A 19,172-nucleotide genomic window follows, 5' to 3' on the forward strand; every position below is an offset into this window, starting at 1 on the left:
ATAACTATTTTTAAAATAAATAAACCTCCATGGTGTGGATGAAAGAAAACTATTAAACTAATTTTCATGTTTTAAAACTTATATTGTACCAAACCAAATCAACATTAAATTATCAGGTGAAGGATATTTCAAATATAAAGTAATTTCAGTTTAAATTGATTAGAACAAAAGCATGCGTCCTGTGAGTGCTTGTAACATTACTTTGCACGCAGATATAGGACCAATCTTACAGTATTTCTAACTTGAACTCTACTATGTAGGATCTCTTGCTTCTCATACATTTTATTTTTAACACTTGAGTTACATAAATCCCTGGACATAGCTGTTTGCCTTGTTGATAGAAACCATGAATCCCTTCTCATTTATATCATCATAGTTATGATGCTACAGTATCCCTCACTTTAAACTGTCTAGTGGACTCTGGATTGTTCTTGTCCAATTCACAATCCCTTTCCTTTACTGTCTTCTGCTCTTTCCAACTATAACAAAATTTCTGCTGTATTTTAGGGACCTGCTTCAAAGTCCAGGATTTGTTCAGAAATTGGCAAGCTGCTCCACTGTTTCCTCTTTGTATGAGTGTTCTAACCCACAGAGCACAACTAGTAAGGACAGCAACAAAACAATACCTCCTCCACAATCATGCTCAACACCAGTGCCCCACAAGGCTGTGTTCTCAGTCCCCCATTGTACTCGTTATACACCTATGACTGCGTGGCCAAATTCCCCTTCAACTCAATTTTCAAGTTTGCTGATACCACCACCGTAGTGGGTCGAATCTCAAACAATGATTCATTTTGGTAGGACAAACTTGAATGTGAATTACAGGGTCAACAGCAGGGTTCTGAGGAATGTGGAGGAACAGAGAGATCTTGGGGTTCATATCCACAGATCTCTGAAGGTTGCCACTTGAGTGGATAGAGCCGTGAAGAAGGCTTAGTGTGTTAGCGTTTATTAACAGGGGTTTGAGTTTAAGAGCCGTGGGGTTATGCTGCAACTATACTGGATTTTGGTGAGACCACATTTGGAATATTATGTTCAGTTCTGGTCACCTCACTATAAGAAGGATGTGGAGACAGTGCAGAGGAGATTTACCAGGATGCTGCCTGGTTTGGAGGGTAGGTCTTATGAGGAAAGGTTGAGGGAGCTGGAGCTTTTCTCTTTAGAGCGGAGGAGGATGAGAGGCGACTTAATAGACGTTTATAAGATGATGAGGGGGATAGAGAGAATGGATGTGCAGAGACTATTTCTTCGAGTGGATGTAGCTGGTATTAGGGGGCATAACTGTAAGGTTCATGGTGGGAGATATAGGAGGGATGTCCGAGGTAGATTCTTCACTCAGAGAGTGGTTGGGGAATACGCTGTCTATGATAGTGGAGTCAAACACTAGGAACTTTCAAGGTGTTTTTGGATAGGCACATGGAGCACACCAGAATGATAGGGAGTGGGATAGCTTGATCTTGGATTTTAGACATAGCTCGGCACAACATTGAGAGCTAAAGGGCCTGTACTGTGTTGTACCGTTGTATGTTCTAATGATGAGACAGAGTAGAGGAATGAGACAGAGAATCTGGTGAACTGGTGCAACGACAATAATCTCTCCCTCAATATCAACAAAATGAAGATTGACTTTAGGAGGGGTAGTGGAGAACATGCCCCTGTTCACACCAACAAGGATGAAGTAGAAATGGTTCAAAGCTTTAAGTTTCTAGGTATCCAGGTCACCACCAACTTGTCCTGATCGCCCCATGCCGACACTATAGTTAAGAAAGCCTTTTTCTCAGAAGACTAAGGAAATTTGGCATGTCAGCTATGATTCTCACTAACTTTCACAGATGCACCTTAGAAAGCATTCTTTCTGGTTGTATCAGTTTGGTACAGCTCCTGCTCTGCCCAAGACTGCAAGGAACTATAAAAGGTCATGAATGTAGCCCAAACCAGCCTCCTATCCATTGACTTACCACTGCCTCGGCAAAGCAGCCAGCATAATCAAGGATCCTTTGCACCCCAGATGTTCTCTATTCTATCATCTTCCATTGGGGAAAAAGATACAAAAGTCTGGAGGTCACATTCCAACCAAGTCGAGAACAGCTTCTTCCCTGCTGCCATCAGACTTTTGAATAGACCTACCTTCCATTAAGTTCATCTTTCTCTAGACCCTAGCTATGATTGTAACATTACATTCTGCACTCTCATTTCCTCCTCCATGAATGGTATGCTTTGTTTGTATAGCACGCAAGAAAGCAATACTGTATGTTAATACATGTGACAATAATAAATCAAATTAAATTCTCTGTGCTGTTAACTGCCATACAGGAAGCACAGGCTGTTTCAGCCCCACTGCAATTAGATTTATATTTATCCTTTGCTTCTCAACTGTTCATCCTTTGGCATCCTCAGGTCACATGGGTATTTCTTGGAACCTAATGATGTCAGTCGGCAAACCAATTAAGTCTATTTCAGAATACATCCCGGCCCACAAAAATGCTTCCCAAAACATTTGTCATCACAACATCTATACAAGTATTTTGTAAATGATCTATACACTAAAATTCAAGGAAATTTTCTAAAATAGATATATCCCATTGTAATTTCTGTACTACTTGTATTGAACAAATGTTTTGTGACTTTGTTACAGGAGGTGTGATTTCTTCCCTTTCTGGCCCCAAATTTATGGTATGGAGTAGAAGTCATAGCTTATTGTTACCAGGCAACTGGTCTTGTATCTATATGTATGTAGATTTTTTTTGAATGGATACTGCTTGGAGAATTTACGTTTGATAGAAGAATTATGCTGTGATCAGGGTTGATCTGAATCATTTTTATATCACAGTGAATTTCATTGCTGCTGCTTTGTTCTCATTGTGTTCTAAGGCTCTTGATAGCATAGTTTTCATTTATCTTTCTACACTTGAATTGTCCTAGGTATCTGATAAAACATTGCCACCAAAACCAGGAGCTCCAAATTTACCAACTGGAAGCAATACGCATGCATCAGCTGTCTACGCATTCCACCATGGCATCACTTCTGCAGCTGGACAGAGACCAAACTCACCATCACAGTACAGTATTGATCTCAAACCAAAGAGTGACAAGACTCAGGATCCAATTGAGGAATTGAGAGCACAAATGAAGGAATTGAGAAGTTTCATTGAAATGATGAAGTCTCAGCACAAGTGAGTTGGCTATTATCTACAAGTTAGGTACAATTGCAGAAGCAAACTCTGAATATTATCTATCAAGCTGAAACTTTGAAATTTTCAGCTATTTAATATCTTATTTGAATATTGCTGTCTAGTTTTAAATTAAGAAGTGGGTTTTCCTAACTAGATGTAGTGTAACCTAATCTGCTAGGCATCTCTTTCCTCCCGACTCTAGATCACATTAAAAAAATCTGTTAAGGGAACCCTTTGTTGTTCTTGTTAAATCTCTATCATCACTGCTCCCCAATGATTGATGCAGAGTGCTGTGTAACAGGATACACAGCGCCATTAATGCCAATCTAATGAAGATCACAGGCTTGGTGGGTGATTCAATCAGTTAAAATCAGCTTTTCTTAAAGATGATTCTGGAATTTTTATCCATGCTCCTCACAATTACATCTATTACAGCCTTCACTGTAATAAACTGATATGAAATTCCCTCTAATTGCTACTACCAGTTTATTGAGTAAATTCAGCTTTTATTGACAAAATTACTGCTGCTTAAGCACTTACAAGGCTTGAAGGCTTCATGTTGACCTGCAATTCTGGCTGTAGGTAGCAAAGTCTGATTTGCCCATAACCTTAACAAAATTGGAGAACTCATGGATTTCTGGTGATCCATAAAGATTCATTGACAAACATATCTGTTATTGCAAGCCAAAAGAAATAAATAAGTCTAACATTTTTTCCTCCCTACAGAGATTTTTCTAATTACATTTGATAATCAGTGGATAATGAGCATGGCCACTCGCATGGGATCTTGATACTCATTTGCAAAGTATATTCTCATGAACTTTGTTTAACTATTTTTATGCACAAGTTGATGAAACAGTAACTGTGATCACATTAGTACTTTATTTACTTGGTTACTGAAGTAAATGTTAATGGTGTAAATAGATGCCCATGAAGTACATTTGACCTGTATTGTGTGACTGTAGGAGCTTTTCTACTCAAATTAATGAATGTGGCTAAAACAGTGTCACTCCAGCACAATTATGGCTGATTGGTGATTTGATTTATTCAAAACCACTGTGCAGGTTAGGTGGCTTAGCTATGCAGGAGGCCATTTGACCCATTGTGTGTGCACTGACTCATCAGTCAGGTGCACACACAATGGGTCATATGGCCTCCTGCATTGTAGGAATGCTATGGCCATTTCCTTTCATTGCATCCATATTTATACATTTGAATTATAAATATTGAGAATGGGGAAAAAATAACTAAAAACATGTTTAATGAATGCAGCAGATCTGGTGGCATTTGTAGAGAAACTGTTAACTTTTCAAATCCATATGACCCTTTTACAATTCTGCAGATGGGTTATAAGGACTCAACAAAATTCTCTCTACTGATGCTGCCCAACCTGAGTTTATCCAGCATTTTCTTTTCTTTCAGATTTCCAGCATTTTGCTTTAATCTGGGTAATTACAACAAGTTCTAATTTATTCAACAAAAATATCAACTTGTATTTATAAATGGTACCTTTAACATTATATAAAAAAAATTGAAATGTTGCTACTTGCTTTTGGCAGAAAAGAGATCACACAGTTGATGAATGAATTGGATGAAGAAAAGAAGATCCGTATATCATTGCAAGTGAGTCATACCTTTAATATGTAATGTTCCATTCAGACAACCGATGGTGCAGGCAGTCAGTGGTTCAGGAATGAGTTCAGTAGTGTGCTTTCAAAGAATGTTTGGCTTCACAATCCCAATAATTATTTTAAGAAGTATCTACAATATAAGCTCTTCACAAACCAACCTAAATTTCTAGTATGGTGCCATCCTTTCAGATAACAAGCCACTGTTTTAAGTGTTATGGGATACCCTTAGGTTGTGAAAAGAGCTATACATTAAGTTTTTTGTTCTTCCAATCTCCTGATCATTGGAGATGAAACATTCTCTTGTCACATTACTCCTGGGCTAAAACAGACCCTGACTGCACTTCACAGCCACTACTCAAATTAGATGATCATGTGCAACCCTAAGGATAATTTTTGAGTGCACTCCTAAAATATTTTAAGACTCTTAAAAGGGAACAAGTCTGTCTAAGCAGATTGTTATTAAACCATATTTGAGATCTCTGTATAATTGGGCATAATCCCCAAACAAGTAATTCCCTAATTATAACCATTTAATGTCTCTACAATGCCAAGGTTTGAGTGCACATTTGACAGAGTTGCAACAAGTAAAAAAAATAGGTTGGTGGCCCAGCCCTGGAACTTCTACATTTGTGTTTGAAATTACAATCTGCTTAGAAGGAATCTCATATTTAAGGACTGCTGCAATTAAATCTCAATGCCAACAACAGCAAATCTTGAAATTAGCTTCAGGAAAAACCCTCACAAAAAGCAGATGATAGTTTAATTAATGATTGATTTTTGCTAGCCAATGGAAGTGGAGAAGATGTAGCTCATCTGTAATCAGATTGGCAGAACAGACAGCAGGGCTGAACAGTGCACTCCTTTGCTGAACACAGCATGGTATGCTATTTTGAGTTGTGAAATATTGCAATGAACATTTAACAGCAGGAGACTGGATAGGCATGCATGTATATAATTAGCCTATTTTCATCACAGCACTTGAGCAGCAGTGCTTGGATCATTGTTTATTAACCACCTAATTTCTCAGGAGTTGATAAAGAAGCTCATGTATTTTTTTTTTCCTCTACAGCTGGAAGTGGAAGGAATTAAAAAAACACTCCAATCAAAGTGATAGTTCTCTGGATTGAATGCTGCAGTGCCACTTCTGATTACTCCAGGACTTCAGTTGGAATGCAGCCAAATTTAGTTTTGTGCCAAATTCATTTTGTAAACATTATAGCCCCTTGCATCTTTTCTAAACAGGTTTTCAAGTTTTATATTGCAAAATAGTCTTGGTCATGTAATAATGACAGATTTTACTATGGCCCCTGTACTAAATGCACTGATGTCCAAATGGCTAAAGCTGGAGGCTTAATGCATATATTTTTGTGTATGTATATAAAAATATATATATACACACTGAATTTATTCAGGCACATAGCCCATACTGGTACTATGATATTTTGCAATAAATAATGTTTGGGTGCCAGTTTATATATGCCTGACATTTTTGTCCACTTATTTTTGTGCATTGACATGTTTGTTCATTTATGATTCAGCATCACATCATACATTTTTGGTTTTTTTTGGGTGGCTTTGTAACTTGAAATTACCCCTCAAAGTACAGCAATGGGTGTACTGGCAACAATGTTCTTATAACCAAATTAATCAGAATGTATGAAATAAAAATTGGTGCCTGAGCAAATTCCCTATTAAAGGATGTTGCCATCTGTGTGCCCATTAATAAATGTACTTACAGGAATTATTTCACAGATTAGAACTGCATTTCAGATTGATTTATTAAATACATAATTGCTATTTTCAAAGATTGTCTGGACACTTTCTTCCTTCAATGGTACAAGAAAATTTTAACTGATTTATTTAAAGTGCTAGAAAAACTAAGCATTAGTTGCAAAATGATGAGTAGAATTATATTACACAATTATTTCACGTTGACAAGTGTATCAATCAATCTACCCTGGTTATCTCACTCACCAACAACACAGAAACCAGATCTCAGATTTAACATTTTATTGTAAAGGTTGCACTTCCTACCAGACTCATCCTTACACTAAATCCTTTTTAATCCTGTTGCCTAAAGAATATAAATACACTAGAAGATTTAAAACAAAGTTACAGAATGTTTTTTTTTAGATACATTAGTATTAAATCAGCAACTCAGCCACAAAAGAATGCTTGTGAAATCCAAAAAAAGGAATTCAATTTAAAAGGAAGGTTGGTACAAGGGTTGGAATCCAAATTCAATCCTACTTTAGATCTGTAAGAAAACATTAGAAAAAGTTAATATACATACCATACAAAGTACAAACAAAATGCCAGCAATAAAGGGATTTCAGGCCAATCATAGCAGCAGAGGAATCAATAGCTACTCCCAAAAGATGATTCATGCATAAACTTCACTTGATATTGATCTCTACCAAAATATTTTATACATAAGCTTTTGATATTGGCAAAGAACAATTCCAAATCAAGATACTCAGTTCTTAAAACTATTGTTGGCCTAAAGGATTCACAATACTGGGGTAAATGATAATAATGTAAAAGATTGCACAAAGTGAATCAACATTCAGAGCGCCATTTATTTAGATTATAGTTGATCTCTTGGTTCCATTTACCAACCTTAATACTTTGAAATTTCTAAAACCATTTATTCATTAGTCTTTAGTGGAAGTTGCAAGATTTCCACTCCCATTTAGAAAACTAAATGCCTGATGCTGCACCTGAATAGCTCCAATTTCTTAAGGACTTAGGGAATTTGATGGATGCTCTCCATCAAATTCTTTAACCCATAATCTTTTATTGGCATAACTATTCCTCTGTGTATCCTCAATTTAGCCCTTCCATTGTTTTGATGATTCTACAATGCACCCCTACAAAGGCCAATGCAACAACTAAATGCTGTTTCCCAGATTGATAATAGATGTGTCAAGGGAATTTGATTCCAATCATCTTGCCATCACTGGGACAGAAAATACCCAAATCCCTAACAGATCTAAACTTCGAGAAGTTTATTTAATAAATCTCACCTAATCAACCTTGGTAAGAGGCTAAACAAAAATATAGTTTACAAAATTAACAAAGTCCAAATGTATGTTTGAGGGAACGAGTTAGTTAGTGGTTCAGTAAATAGATTTAAAAAGATGTGGCATTAACAGCAGAGAAATATTCAAACAAAACAAAAAACTCCAACTAGGATGAGTGTACTAAAGGAAGTATTAGATTAAAAGATGCTTATAAAGTTCTGAATAAGCCTGGTTGCCAGCATTTTTAAATATGGGTAACCAAACATTGATTAAAACTAGCAAGGAATATAAAAACCAATCATAACTTGTACGCAAGACATTAGCTCATTCACTGAGGCATAGCAGCAGAAATCAAGGGGAAAAATGACAGATATTGAACAAATAGAAACAGGAGTAAGCCATTCTGCCTTTCAAGCCTGCTCCACCATTCATGGCTGATCAAATTCAATATCCTGATCCCACTCACCATGTTCCTTGATTCCTTTAGCCCAAGAGTTGTGTCCAATTTCTTGAAATCACACAATGCTTTGACCAGATTCACTACCACAAAGCAATTTCTCATCAGTCCTAAAAGGTTTACCCCTTATCCTCAAACTATGACCCCTCATGGAACTGTAGGACAGTTATGCAGAAATTTGAGTTTGAGAATGTAACCAAAAGGTTAGCTAAAGAGCAATAAATAGGTGTAGTACACCTATGGTTTATAAAAAAAAGGATAAGTTGCCATATAAAAAGGTTTATATGCCAGATCAATCAGCTGAGGATAACATTAGCAAGGATGGAAGATTGATCATCAAGAGAACAGGGATAACGGACCATTTTTAAGTTGACTAATTAGTGGAATGTCACATGGATAAGTACTGGAGTCCAAGTTATTGACATTTAACAATATTACTCAGTTTTTGTCTGGATTGGCCAGTTTAAGGGACATGCCTGCTGGTGGGTTTACTTAACAGACCACGAAATCTAGGAGCAGGAGAGGGCCAACTGGCCCCTCAAGCCTGATCTGCCATTCAATAAGATCATGGCTAATATTCTTGTGGACTCAGCTCCACCTGCTCACTATAACCCTTAATTCCTTTACTGTTCAAAGATTTATCTATCCTTGCCTTAAAAACATTTAATGAGGTAGCCTCAACTGCTTCACTGGGTAGGGAATTCCACAGATTCACAACCCTGTGTGTGAAGAAGTTCCTCCTCAGTCCTAAATCTGCTTCCCCTTATTGAGGTTATGCCCCCTAGTTCTAGTTTCACCCGCCAGTGGAAATTCCTTCATAATCTTGTACGTTTCTATAAGGTCGCCCCTCATTCTTCTGAGTTCTAATGAGTATAGCTCCAGTCTACTCAATCTCTCTTCATAAGCCAACCCTCAACTTCAGAATCAACCTAGTGAATCTCCTCTGCACCCCTTCCAATGCCAGTATATCCTTTCTCAAGTAAGGATTTAGTAGCATTTGACACAAAAGGAGTGTAGAGGACTGGTGTGTGAACATGCGACAGCCAACGAATGGTAGCAACAGTGATCGAGAACAAAAGCAGCAGAAGGTAAGGGCAGCTCAAAGTTACCCTGGACGGAGAACATTTCCATGAGGGATAGGATTGATGGGAGAGATGGGATGGCATGCAGGTATGAGATGAAATTGATTAAGTACGGCAAAATGAAAAGGAGTTATTTGATTCAACTGATTATTTGAAAACTATTCTAGTTTACTATTTTAGTAAATGAAAATTTACTAAATTTGAATTATGTTTTAATGAAAGCTGCCATGTATTATTCTGCAGATGAACATGTCATCACACAAACCTAGATTCAAGAGCAGTATAATATCCTAGGCCTGTTTTTAAATATATCCAGTTTTACGTAGCATTTTCCAGAGTGAGTTTTGATTGGGTTAGATTATGATGATTAGAAATCATGCATCATGCCTTACGAGCCTGACTGAATTTTTTGAGGATGTGTCTAAACACACTGATGAAGGAAGAGCAATAGATGTAGTTTATATGGACTTCAGCAAGACATTTGATAAGGTGCCCCATGCAAAGCTCATTGACAAAGGTGAGGGGGCATGGGATCCAAGGGCACATTGCTCTGTGGATTCAGAACCGGCTTGCCCACAGAAGGAAGGCAAAGAGTGATTGTAGATGGTTCTTTTTCTGCATGGAGGTTGGTCACCAGTGGAGTGTCCCAGGGATCTGTTCTGGGACCCTTGCTCTTTGGTGATTTTTATAAATGACCTGGATGAGGGAGTGGAGGGATGGGTTGGCAAGTTTGCTGATGACGCAAAGATTGGAGGTGTTGTGGATAGTGTGAAGGGATGTCAGAAGTTGCAGCAAAACATTGATAAGATGCAAGACTGGGTGGAAAAGTGACAGATGGACTTCAACCCAGATAAGCATGTGATGATTCATTTTGGCGGTTAAATGTGATGATAGATTATAATATTAAGGGTAAAACTCTTGGCAGTGTGGAAGATCAGAAGGATCTTGGGGTCTGGGTTCATGGGATGCTCAAAGCAGCTTTGCAGGTAGAGGCTGTGGTTAAGGTGGCGTATGGTGTACTGGCATTCATCAATCGAGGAATTGAGTTTAGGAGTCGGAGCTACTGCTGCAGCTGTATAAGACCCTGGTCAGACCCCACTTGGAGTACTGTGCTCAGTTCTGGTTGCCTCATTACAGGAAGGATGTGGAAGCCATAGAAAGAGTGCAGAGGAGATTTACAAGGATGTTGCCTGGATTGGGTGGCATGTCTTATGAGGATAGGTTGAGAGACCTCGGTCTTTTCTTCTTGGAGAGATGAAGGATGAGGGGTGACCTGAGAGGTGTACAGGATGATGAGAGGTATTGATTGAGTGGATTCTCAGACTTTTTCCACAGGGCTGAAATGCCAAAAGAGGACACAGGTTTAGGGTGCTGGAGAGTAGGTACAGGGGAGATGTCAGGGGTACGTTTTTCACTCAGAGGGTGGTGGGTGTGTGGAATTGGCTGCCGGCAGTGGTGGTGGAGGTGTATTTGATAGGGTCTTTTAAAAGACTTTTGGATAAGTACATGGAACTTAGTGAGATGGAGGGTTATAGGTATGCCTAGTAGGTAGGGACATGTTTGGCACCACCTGTGGGGGAAGGGCCTGTTTGTACTGTAGTTTTATGTTTCTATGTATTTAAAGTACTGCTAAGAACATAAGAAATAGGAGGAGTAGGCCATCTAGCCCTTCGAGCCTGCCTGATCTGAAGTAGATCATCTACCCGTGACTCAAATATATTTAGCGAGGTAGCCTCCACCACTTCAACAGGCAGAGAATTCCAGAGATTCACCACCCTTTGAGTGAAGAAGTTCCTCCTCAACTCCGATCTAAACTGCACCCCCCCCCCCTTATCTTGAGGCTGTGCCCTCTAGTCCTGCTATCCTTTCTAAGTGGGGAAAAATCTACTTCTATCCATCCCTTTCATTATCTTATACATCTCTAAGATCCCCCCTCATCCTTCTAAACTTCAACGAGTACAGACCCAGTCTATTTAGTCTCTCTTCATAGTCTAACCCCCTCATCTCCGGCATCAGCCTAGTCAACCTTCTCTACACTCTCTTCAAGGCCAATATATCCTTGTGCAAGTGTGGTGACCAAAACTGCACGCAGTATTCCAGCTGCAGCAAGACCTCCCTACTTTTATATTCTATCCACCTCGCTATAAAGGCCAACATTCCATTCGCCTTCTTGATCATCTGCTGCACCTGCAGACTGGGTTTTTGTGACTCATGCACAAGGACCCCAAGGTCCCTCTGCACCCTAGCATGCTGCAGCTTTTCGCCCTTTAAATAGTAATCCCTCCTACTATTATTCCTGCCAAAGTGGATAACCTCACACTTGCTAACATTACACTCCATCTGCCAGGTCCTTGCCCACTCGCTTAGCCTATCTAGATCCCTCTGCAGACTTTCCACACAATTTGCTTTACCACTCATCTTCATGTCAGCAGAAAATTTCATCACCCTACACTCAGCCCCCTCCTCCAGATCATCTGTATAAATGGTATATAGCCAAGGCCCCAGCACCGATCCCTGCAGCACTCCACTAGTCACCAACCGCCAATCAGAATAGCACCCATTGATACCAACTCTGCTTCCTATTAGGCAACCAATCCTCTATCCACACTAATGTCTTACCCCCAACTCCGTGCACCCTAACCTTCTGTAGCAACCTTGTGAGGCACCTTACCAAATGCCTTTTGAAAATCTAAAAACACCACATCCACCAGTTCCCCTGTCTACCGCACTAGTCACATCCTCAGAAATCCAATAAATTCGTCAAACATGACCGTGCATAACAAAACATAACAAACATAACAAATCCGTGCTGCGTCTGCTTTATCAAACCATTCTTTTCTAGGTGCCTCGCTATTTCTTCTTTGATGATGGATTCAAGCATTTTTCCAACTACAGACGTTTAACTAACCGGCCTATAATTCCCTACCTTTTGTCTGCTACCTTTTTTAAACAGCGGCGTAACATTAGCCTTTTATTAATATCTTATTTAATATCAAATTAATATCTTTATTACTGCTGCAATAAAGATATTAATAAAATATAGAACAGAACAATGTATCCAATTTTAAAGACAATCCTAGGTGAGAATGCAAGCTGCGAGAAGGATAAAAATTGCAGAGATTATAGATAGACCTGTGAAGTGAGTGGGCAAAAAGGTGGCAGAGAGAAGATAGAATACAAAGTGGGAAAGTAAGATTATTTTTTGGTAGAAAGAATATTTAATAGAAATGAGATGTGTAAATATTGACACCGAGACAGACTTGTGCATACAAGAAACACAAAATGTTAACTCGTAGGTACAAGAAATTAGGAAGGCAAAATGTCACTTTTTTTTTTAAATAGCATGGAGTACAAGAACAAGGAAGTCTTGCCATAATTGTGCAGGGCTTTAGTGAGAGCACCCCTGGACTACTTGTCCTCACAATTTTGGTCTCCATATCAAAGGAAGGCAATACAAAAAAGGTTCACTAGATTAGTTCCTAGGATGAGTGTAAATTAGACCTGTACTCTCTAGAGGAATAAGAGTAATCTCATTGAAACATACACAATTCTTAAGTGGCTTAACAGAGTTGACACAAGTTGTTCCCCATGGCAGGGAATCTGGAACCTACAATTGCTTCAGCAACAAAGTCAATTAATTTTATTCACTCAAGAGTTGTGAATCTTGGAATTTTCTAGTCCAGGGAGTTGTGGATGAATATATTCAAGGTTGCAATTTTCATGGAATCAAGAGATATGGGGAGTCAGTGGGAAAGTGAAGGCAAGGCAGAAGATCAACCATAACTGCATTGAATGATAGTAAACTCAAGTGCTCTACATGTGTTCCTATTTCCCTTCCAATTTTTTCAGCTTTCAAAACATACTCAGACCCTGACTCTGGTACTGATCTGTTTTTTCTCCCCCCACAAGTTCAATCACGCTGTTGTTCATGCTTCTAGCCTCAGTGCAGTTGTATGGAGTGACATAATCTCTGCCAAGACAGAGGGAGCAAGGCCAGGGGAGCCTCTCATCCATCCCAGTTATTGCTGACTTCTATTCAGTAAAATTTACACTTACATCATCAATGTCCTCATCATCATCCCCAATATCGTCAAACTGGATTTCATCATCATCACCAGGTCCAAAGGTATCTGTTTCATTGATTTTGGCTGCAGATGTGGAAAGGAAAAAAGAGCAGAACTGGTGAAAAACCCCCCAAAAAACTTTATAGAAACCCAAGACCACTGAGGATGACAATAGAGTCCATACCATGCTCTGGGAGTTCACCATAGGCTTTTAAACTTCTTGCTTCATCTGCATTGTATTTCAGGATGACATCAGCCTTATTATCCTGTCAGAAAAATATAGGTTAACATGCAACTTTATTCTGAGTACAAAGCTAGGTATCACAGACAATTGAACAACACAATTAAAATCAGTTTCAAACACCAACTGAACGATCCAATATCAATCTTGTACATCTCAATATTCTTTCATATTACAAAGGCGTTTCAGACTGCAAGAAACACAAGGTTGAGGATTCAGGCCAAACTTCTTTGCAGAGGCGACAAAATAATGGATAAGACAATATGCATGATGTATATGGACATTCAGATAGCAGCTAATAAAATCCCTTAAACGAGGCTCTTAACTAAAGCTGAAGCAAGTGGAATTGAAGGCAAATTATCAGAAGTTAACTGAGCGCTAACTAGACAGACTACCAGATACTCTAACTAGTGGTGTACCACAAGGATTTTTAATATTGACATTAGGTGAATCAGTGATCATGAGCCTCTTGAACCAAAGAGAACAGGACAGTGTATTTTCTGAATTGTGAAAAGATAGAAACAGAGGAGGTACAAGGGACTTGGATGGCCCAGTTCCAAATGTCATGAACAGATTTAGAAAATAAGAAAGAGAGCTGGCCATTCTAGGAGAAGTAGAATGCGAGTAAAAGTCACGCTTCAGCTGTATAAACACACAGCAAGCATTTCTAGGCATAACAGCTCAAGAATATTTTCACTTCTGGAGGAATGCAGCATAGATTTACCAGAATGATATCTGGACTCCCAAGATTTTAAGGAAAGAAGAAAAATTAAAGTTGCCCTCTCTGGAATTTAGATAGTTATGGAGGCAATCTGATCAAAGTTCAAGCTATCAAGGGAAAAAGTTTCTCTATTTCTATCCCATTTCCACTTCAGTCTAGAATGATGGGACAGGGTTTAAAAATGTGAAATGACATTTCATAAAAGAGACAATCAAGGTTTTGAACCCTCACCTGCAAACAGCAATTGTTGCAAGATCAAAAGTGAACTTCAAATTTCATACTGATGGATTTTTGTTAAAAAGTTAGGTGGGATATGCTCATATACTAAAAACATTCTATTTACATATTGTACACACATCTTAAGGATTTGTGCAGAAGAGAAAAAGACCTACCTGGTAATCTCTCAACCCAACCAATATAATGTCCGATGTGTTTATCCAAACCTGTAACAGAGAATGACCTGTGAATCCTGTATCTGGTGAATATTTTATAAACAATTCACACACATCAGTTCCAATTCAATATGCAAAGCTTGTCAAACATTGATACTTAGATTGATCCAATTGTCCAGATTGTGAATATCGTCAGCTACACATTTCTAAAGTTAGCCTGATTTTCCAAGTCATTTTGTATTAGCACTGAAATGACTGGCGTGTGAGCCAAAAGCTAAAGAACGCAGAAAGCATTTTCTCAAATACATCCTAAATTCACTGGAGGAAAAGACTGCATTAGTGGTACTGTGCCTGCTGTCACTAAATGTGGGATAAGGCTAGATCAGGTAGGTCAGAAATGACAGAACTGGACTTTAATCCACAAACAAATTAGTACGCACATCTGAGACAGTAAGTGAGGTCACTAAAAATACAGAGCACAGTAATGAAATTTCGTCTTTGATCAACAAGCCAGTGGATTTTCCAAACTGCCCAAAATTAGTAATATGGACAAGTTATGATTGCAAAGAATCATCTGGAATTTTCAGGGGATAGGTTTGTTAGAAAGTCTGTCCAGAAAGGAGGGGAGGAACAATTAAAATTTTGAATTTTCTGAAGAGATGGTAGCAACACTGGTGTAAAGAGGACAGAGGATTTAGCAGTTGGAATTTAAGGAATTACCCATATGTGACGCTTTCTAGCAAGTAGTCTGTGTGCTGCCAGATTTAAAGTACTATTTGACTGAGGATGGGGAATGCAAATCAAAGGCAAACTGAGCACATGTAAGCAGTCATCACCTTCTTTCTCAGCTTCCCTCGGATATGGCAAAGCCTCTTCACCCCATCAAAACACATGGCTTCCAAACGCCCATTTCCCAGCATCTTAATCACCTGGGCATATTCTACAAACAAGAAAAAAAAATGAGTTACCTTTGAACAAATTACATAAAGTTGGAGATAAGTCTTAACAACTGAAATTTTAGTGCTAATCATCATTCTGCTCTATTTTCAAGTAATCCCTGAAAAGTTTTTTTTTATTCATTCATGGACATGGGCATCACTGGCTGTCCAGCCCTAGTTGCCCTTGAACTAGGTGACTTGCTAGACCATTTCAGAGGGCAACTGAGAGGCAACCACATTGCTGTGTCTGGAGTAGGCCAGACCAGATAAGGATAGCAGATTTCCTTCCTTAAAGGACATTAGTAAATCAGATGGGTTTTTCCTGACAATTGACAATGGCTTCATGACCATCAGTAGATTCTTAATTCCAGATACTTTTTATTGAATTCAAATTCCACCAACTGCCACGGCAGGATTCGAACCCAGACTCCCAGAATACTAGCTGAGTTTCTGGATTAACAATCTAAAATGTGGCAAGAAGTTTAAGAAATAAACAACGTTCCAAGATGTTTATGAGTCATTTGCTTAGCATATACAACTATCAGACTAGTGAGTGGCATAATAGAAGTTTGCACTTATATGATCTCAGGATATCCCAAAATGCTTTAAAGCCAATGAAGTACTTTGCTTGAGTGATCTTGGTAGAGGGATAAATAGTACCCAGGACACCTGGCTCTTTATTAAACTGTGACACGGAATCCTTCACATCAAACTAAGGGGGTAGCTGGGGCCTTGCTTTAATGCCAGATCCAGGAAATGACTCAAATGCTCAATCTCTGATGTAGAACTTGAGTACACACCCAATCCACAATTGGCAGACAGCTGACAAGTGCCATATACGCAATGATCTGTGGCTTGACTGTTGTTTAAAATAGATGGGCAAAGAAACTGGCAGAACTCATGGGATTTTACAATCACCCTATGTATAGCAATACAATTGAAGGACTTAGATTAAACAACTTCAGTTAGAGTTAATGGTGCAGGCTGTAGGATTTTCTTTAAAGCCAAAAGATGCAGTTACAGTAGTGGTTGTTGGTCTAGAGAAAAAAACAGCTGTAATTATAGAGAACACAAGCTCATTACCAACTGTGGCACTGAGAATCCAAATTCAGATTTCTCTTAAATCTAGATATAATCCATGAAGCCGCAGAATTATAAAAACCCAACTAGTGCAGTAAGATCCTAAAGATGCCAAAACTAGCTCCATACCATAGTGCCATGCCATTAGCATATTTGAGTCATGATTAACCAAAGATGGGCAAAAAAGTTTGAGAACCTGATGGCTGCAATTTTGCATAAGACCTGGTTTAATCTAGGATTCTTATTTGGCTCAAAGTGGTTTCAACTGGTGGCTCTTGTTCGATTTTGGTACCAAACCAAATCTGAGTGTTTTTCACCAATCATATAACCCATAGTTATTTGAGCTGTTTTATCTATTCTGCCATGAAATAGGCAATCAGTTTTAACCCTTGGAAGAGTGTTTCTCAACATTACTTTTACTAGTGTAAACACGGCCTGAAGGTGTGGAGCCCTTTTGCAATGCTCATGTTGTGTTTTACAAAAATCTTAACTACAGCCACTGAACACTGCATTTTAGTCTATTTCTTTGCAATTGAAGAGCAGAAAAATTACCTGGAGCAATTAGGATATGGGGCTGGAATTGTGCAACTAAATATATCTCACTTACCCTGACCATCTTCTTTAAACACCAACTCACGTTTTTCTGACTCATTTTCATTCTTACCACGTCGCCGATTTTTACCTCCCTTACCTGGATATAAAATTTTTTAAAAGTCAGCATATGAATTCAATTCTCACCTAATCAAACACTTTTGGATTGAACATTACATATCAAATGGTTCTTCAAATATTTCTGGTTGAAGGGCCCTTTTTTCACAAACCTTACATGATAGAATATTCACAAAAATGCTAAATTCAGAAAGTTCTCTTAAAGTATCAGACCAGCTTTTACACAGATTATGAAATAGTTCTGCATGTTTTCTCATCACAGACCCTGTCAACCCTTGGCCTGATGTGTGACGAAAGCACAAATCATTCAAGACAGGACCTGTATATTTCTGCAACAGAAAATGATAATTCATAAATACATGTTATTAAGTCAGGCATCAACACCTTCATGGCTTCTCTTATACTAATTCTGGGTACTTGCAGCAACAAATGGCCAAAACTGGGAAGGTGTTTTCCTCCTGTGACTTCACTCAGTGAGCAAGTGGTTACAGAATAGTTTTCACATCTTTCCATTTAGGCAACAAGGTGACATAGCAAATGTTTAAAATGGATCACAAACTTAATCACATTTGTTTATACTTTCAACATAAACACCGAGGTACTCAGTGTTGCAAGATTCCATTCAGAAATTCTGCCAGTGGGAATTTATCCAAAACTCCATTAGTCAGTCTAATTATAAAGATCTTAATTTTCTTTTCAAATGTTGCAATCTTAACATGCACTGAATATGGCCAGATTGCCCATTTGTATTGATAAATTTCACAAATAGTTTAGCAAGTTTCAATCTCCATAATTGGACAGAGAAGCTTTCACCTAGAGAAGAAAAGTGGTGGCTTTCAGTGAAATTGAAAACACTTCCTAGGATTCTGCTGCAAAATAACCAAATACTTCAGTAGGAAGTAATATTTTTTGAAGTCCTCAGCCCATTTCTGAACAGAGATGTCTGTAGCGACTTCACAAAACTCAGCTGAATTTAGCACAGCATGTAATGCTAATCCCATTCTTTTGAAGGGCTTGGTGATACAACATGCATTGGGTCACAATTATCCTTGCAAAAAAAAAATCTGCCAATTTGGGGGGTGGGGGCAAAGAGTGGAAACGAGGACTTCATAGGAAAGGTTGGACAGGCTGTGCTGACTGTAGAATGAGGGGTCATTTTATTCAAACATACAATTTCCTGAGGGGACTGGAAGGTGAATGCCAGTAGATTTCCCCTTGTGGGAGAGATTAAAAACGAGGGAACTTAAAAATGAGATTCCAATTCAAGATGATGATGATGATGAGGAGGAATCTTTTCCTCAGAGCATTAAGAGTCTGTGGAATTCTATTCTCCAAAGAGTGGTAGAAGCAGGGGTATTGAATATTCTTAAGGCTGAATCAGATTAAGGGAATCTATGGGTATTGGGGGTAGATAGACAAGTTCCACTGTCCTATCAGTCTGTGTTTGTCTTGTCATGAAGGCCGTCTTGGAGAATGCTTACCCAAAGATCAGGGGCCAAATGCCCGCAATCACTAAAGTGATTCCCAAAAGGAAGAGGACACTCTTGCCTAGTGATTGTTCAGCGGTGTTCATTCATCCATTGGTCGTAGCATCTGCATGGTCTCCCCAGTGTACCATGCCTCCTTTCCTGCAGCATATCAAGTAGACAACACCGGCCAAGTTGCAGGTGTACGTACTGGTACATAGCCAAGTTCTGTACA

General features: G+C 38.7%; 2 protein-coding genes across 3 annotated transcripts in view; one reads left to right on the forward strand and one right to left on the reverse strand.

Annotated features, from left to right (window-relative positions):
* sh3kbp1 (SH3-domain kinase binding protein 1) overlaps positions 1-6,443 on the forward strand; it is a 282,791-nt gene extending 276,348 nt beyond the window's left edge. For both annotated transcript variants that reach the window (XM_080204070.1, XM_080204071.1), the window contains exons 16-18: positions 2,923-3,173; positions 4,733-4,796; positions 5,874-6,443. In XM_080204070.1, coding sequence (XP_080060196.1) covers positions 2,923-3,173; positions 4,733-4,796; positions 5,874-5,915 — 357 coding nt within the window. In that variant the 3' untranslated portion in view covers positions 5,916-6,443. The remainder of the gene's footprint in view (positions 1-2,922; positions 3,174-4,732; positions 4,797-5,873) is intronic.
* A 356-nt stretch (positions 6,444-6,799) lies between these two features.
* The window catches only part of LOC145353373 (eukaryotic translation initiation factor 1A, X-chromosomal), a 31,260-nt gene continuing 18,887 nt past the window's right edge, over positions 6,800-19,172 (reverse strand). Inside the window, exons 2-7 of the mRNA XM_080204073.1 lie at positions 17,410-17,493; positions 15,621-15,724; positions 14,785-14,835; positions 13,615-13,696; positions 13,423-13,514; positions 6,800-7,061 (exon numbers count right to left, since the gene is read on the reverse strand). Of these exons, the coding sequence (XP_080060199.1) occupies positions 7,056-7,061; positions 13,423-13,514; positions 13,615-13,696; positions 14,785-14,835; positions 15,621-15,724; positions 17,410-17,493 (419 nt within the window). The 3' untranslated portion in view covers positions 6,800-7,055. The remainder of the gene's footprint in view (positions 7,062-13,422; positions 13,515-13,614; positions 13,697-14,784; positions 14,836-15,620; positions 15,725-17,409; positions 17,494-19,172) is intronic.

This window comes from Carcharhinus amblyrhynchos, chromosome 15 (genome assembly GCF_965287045.1).
Source record: "Carcharhinus amblyrhynchos chromosome 15, sCarAmb.v2.hapA, whole genome shotgun sequence".
Taxonomy (NCBI): Eukaryota; Metazoa; Chordata; class Chondrichthyes; order Carcharhiniformes; family Carcharhinidae; genus Carcharhinus; species Carcharhinus amblyrhynchos.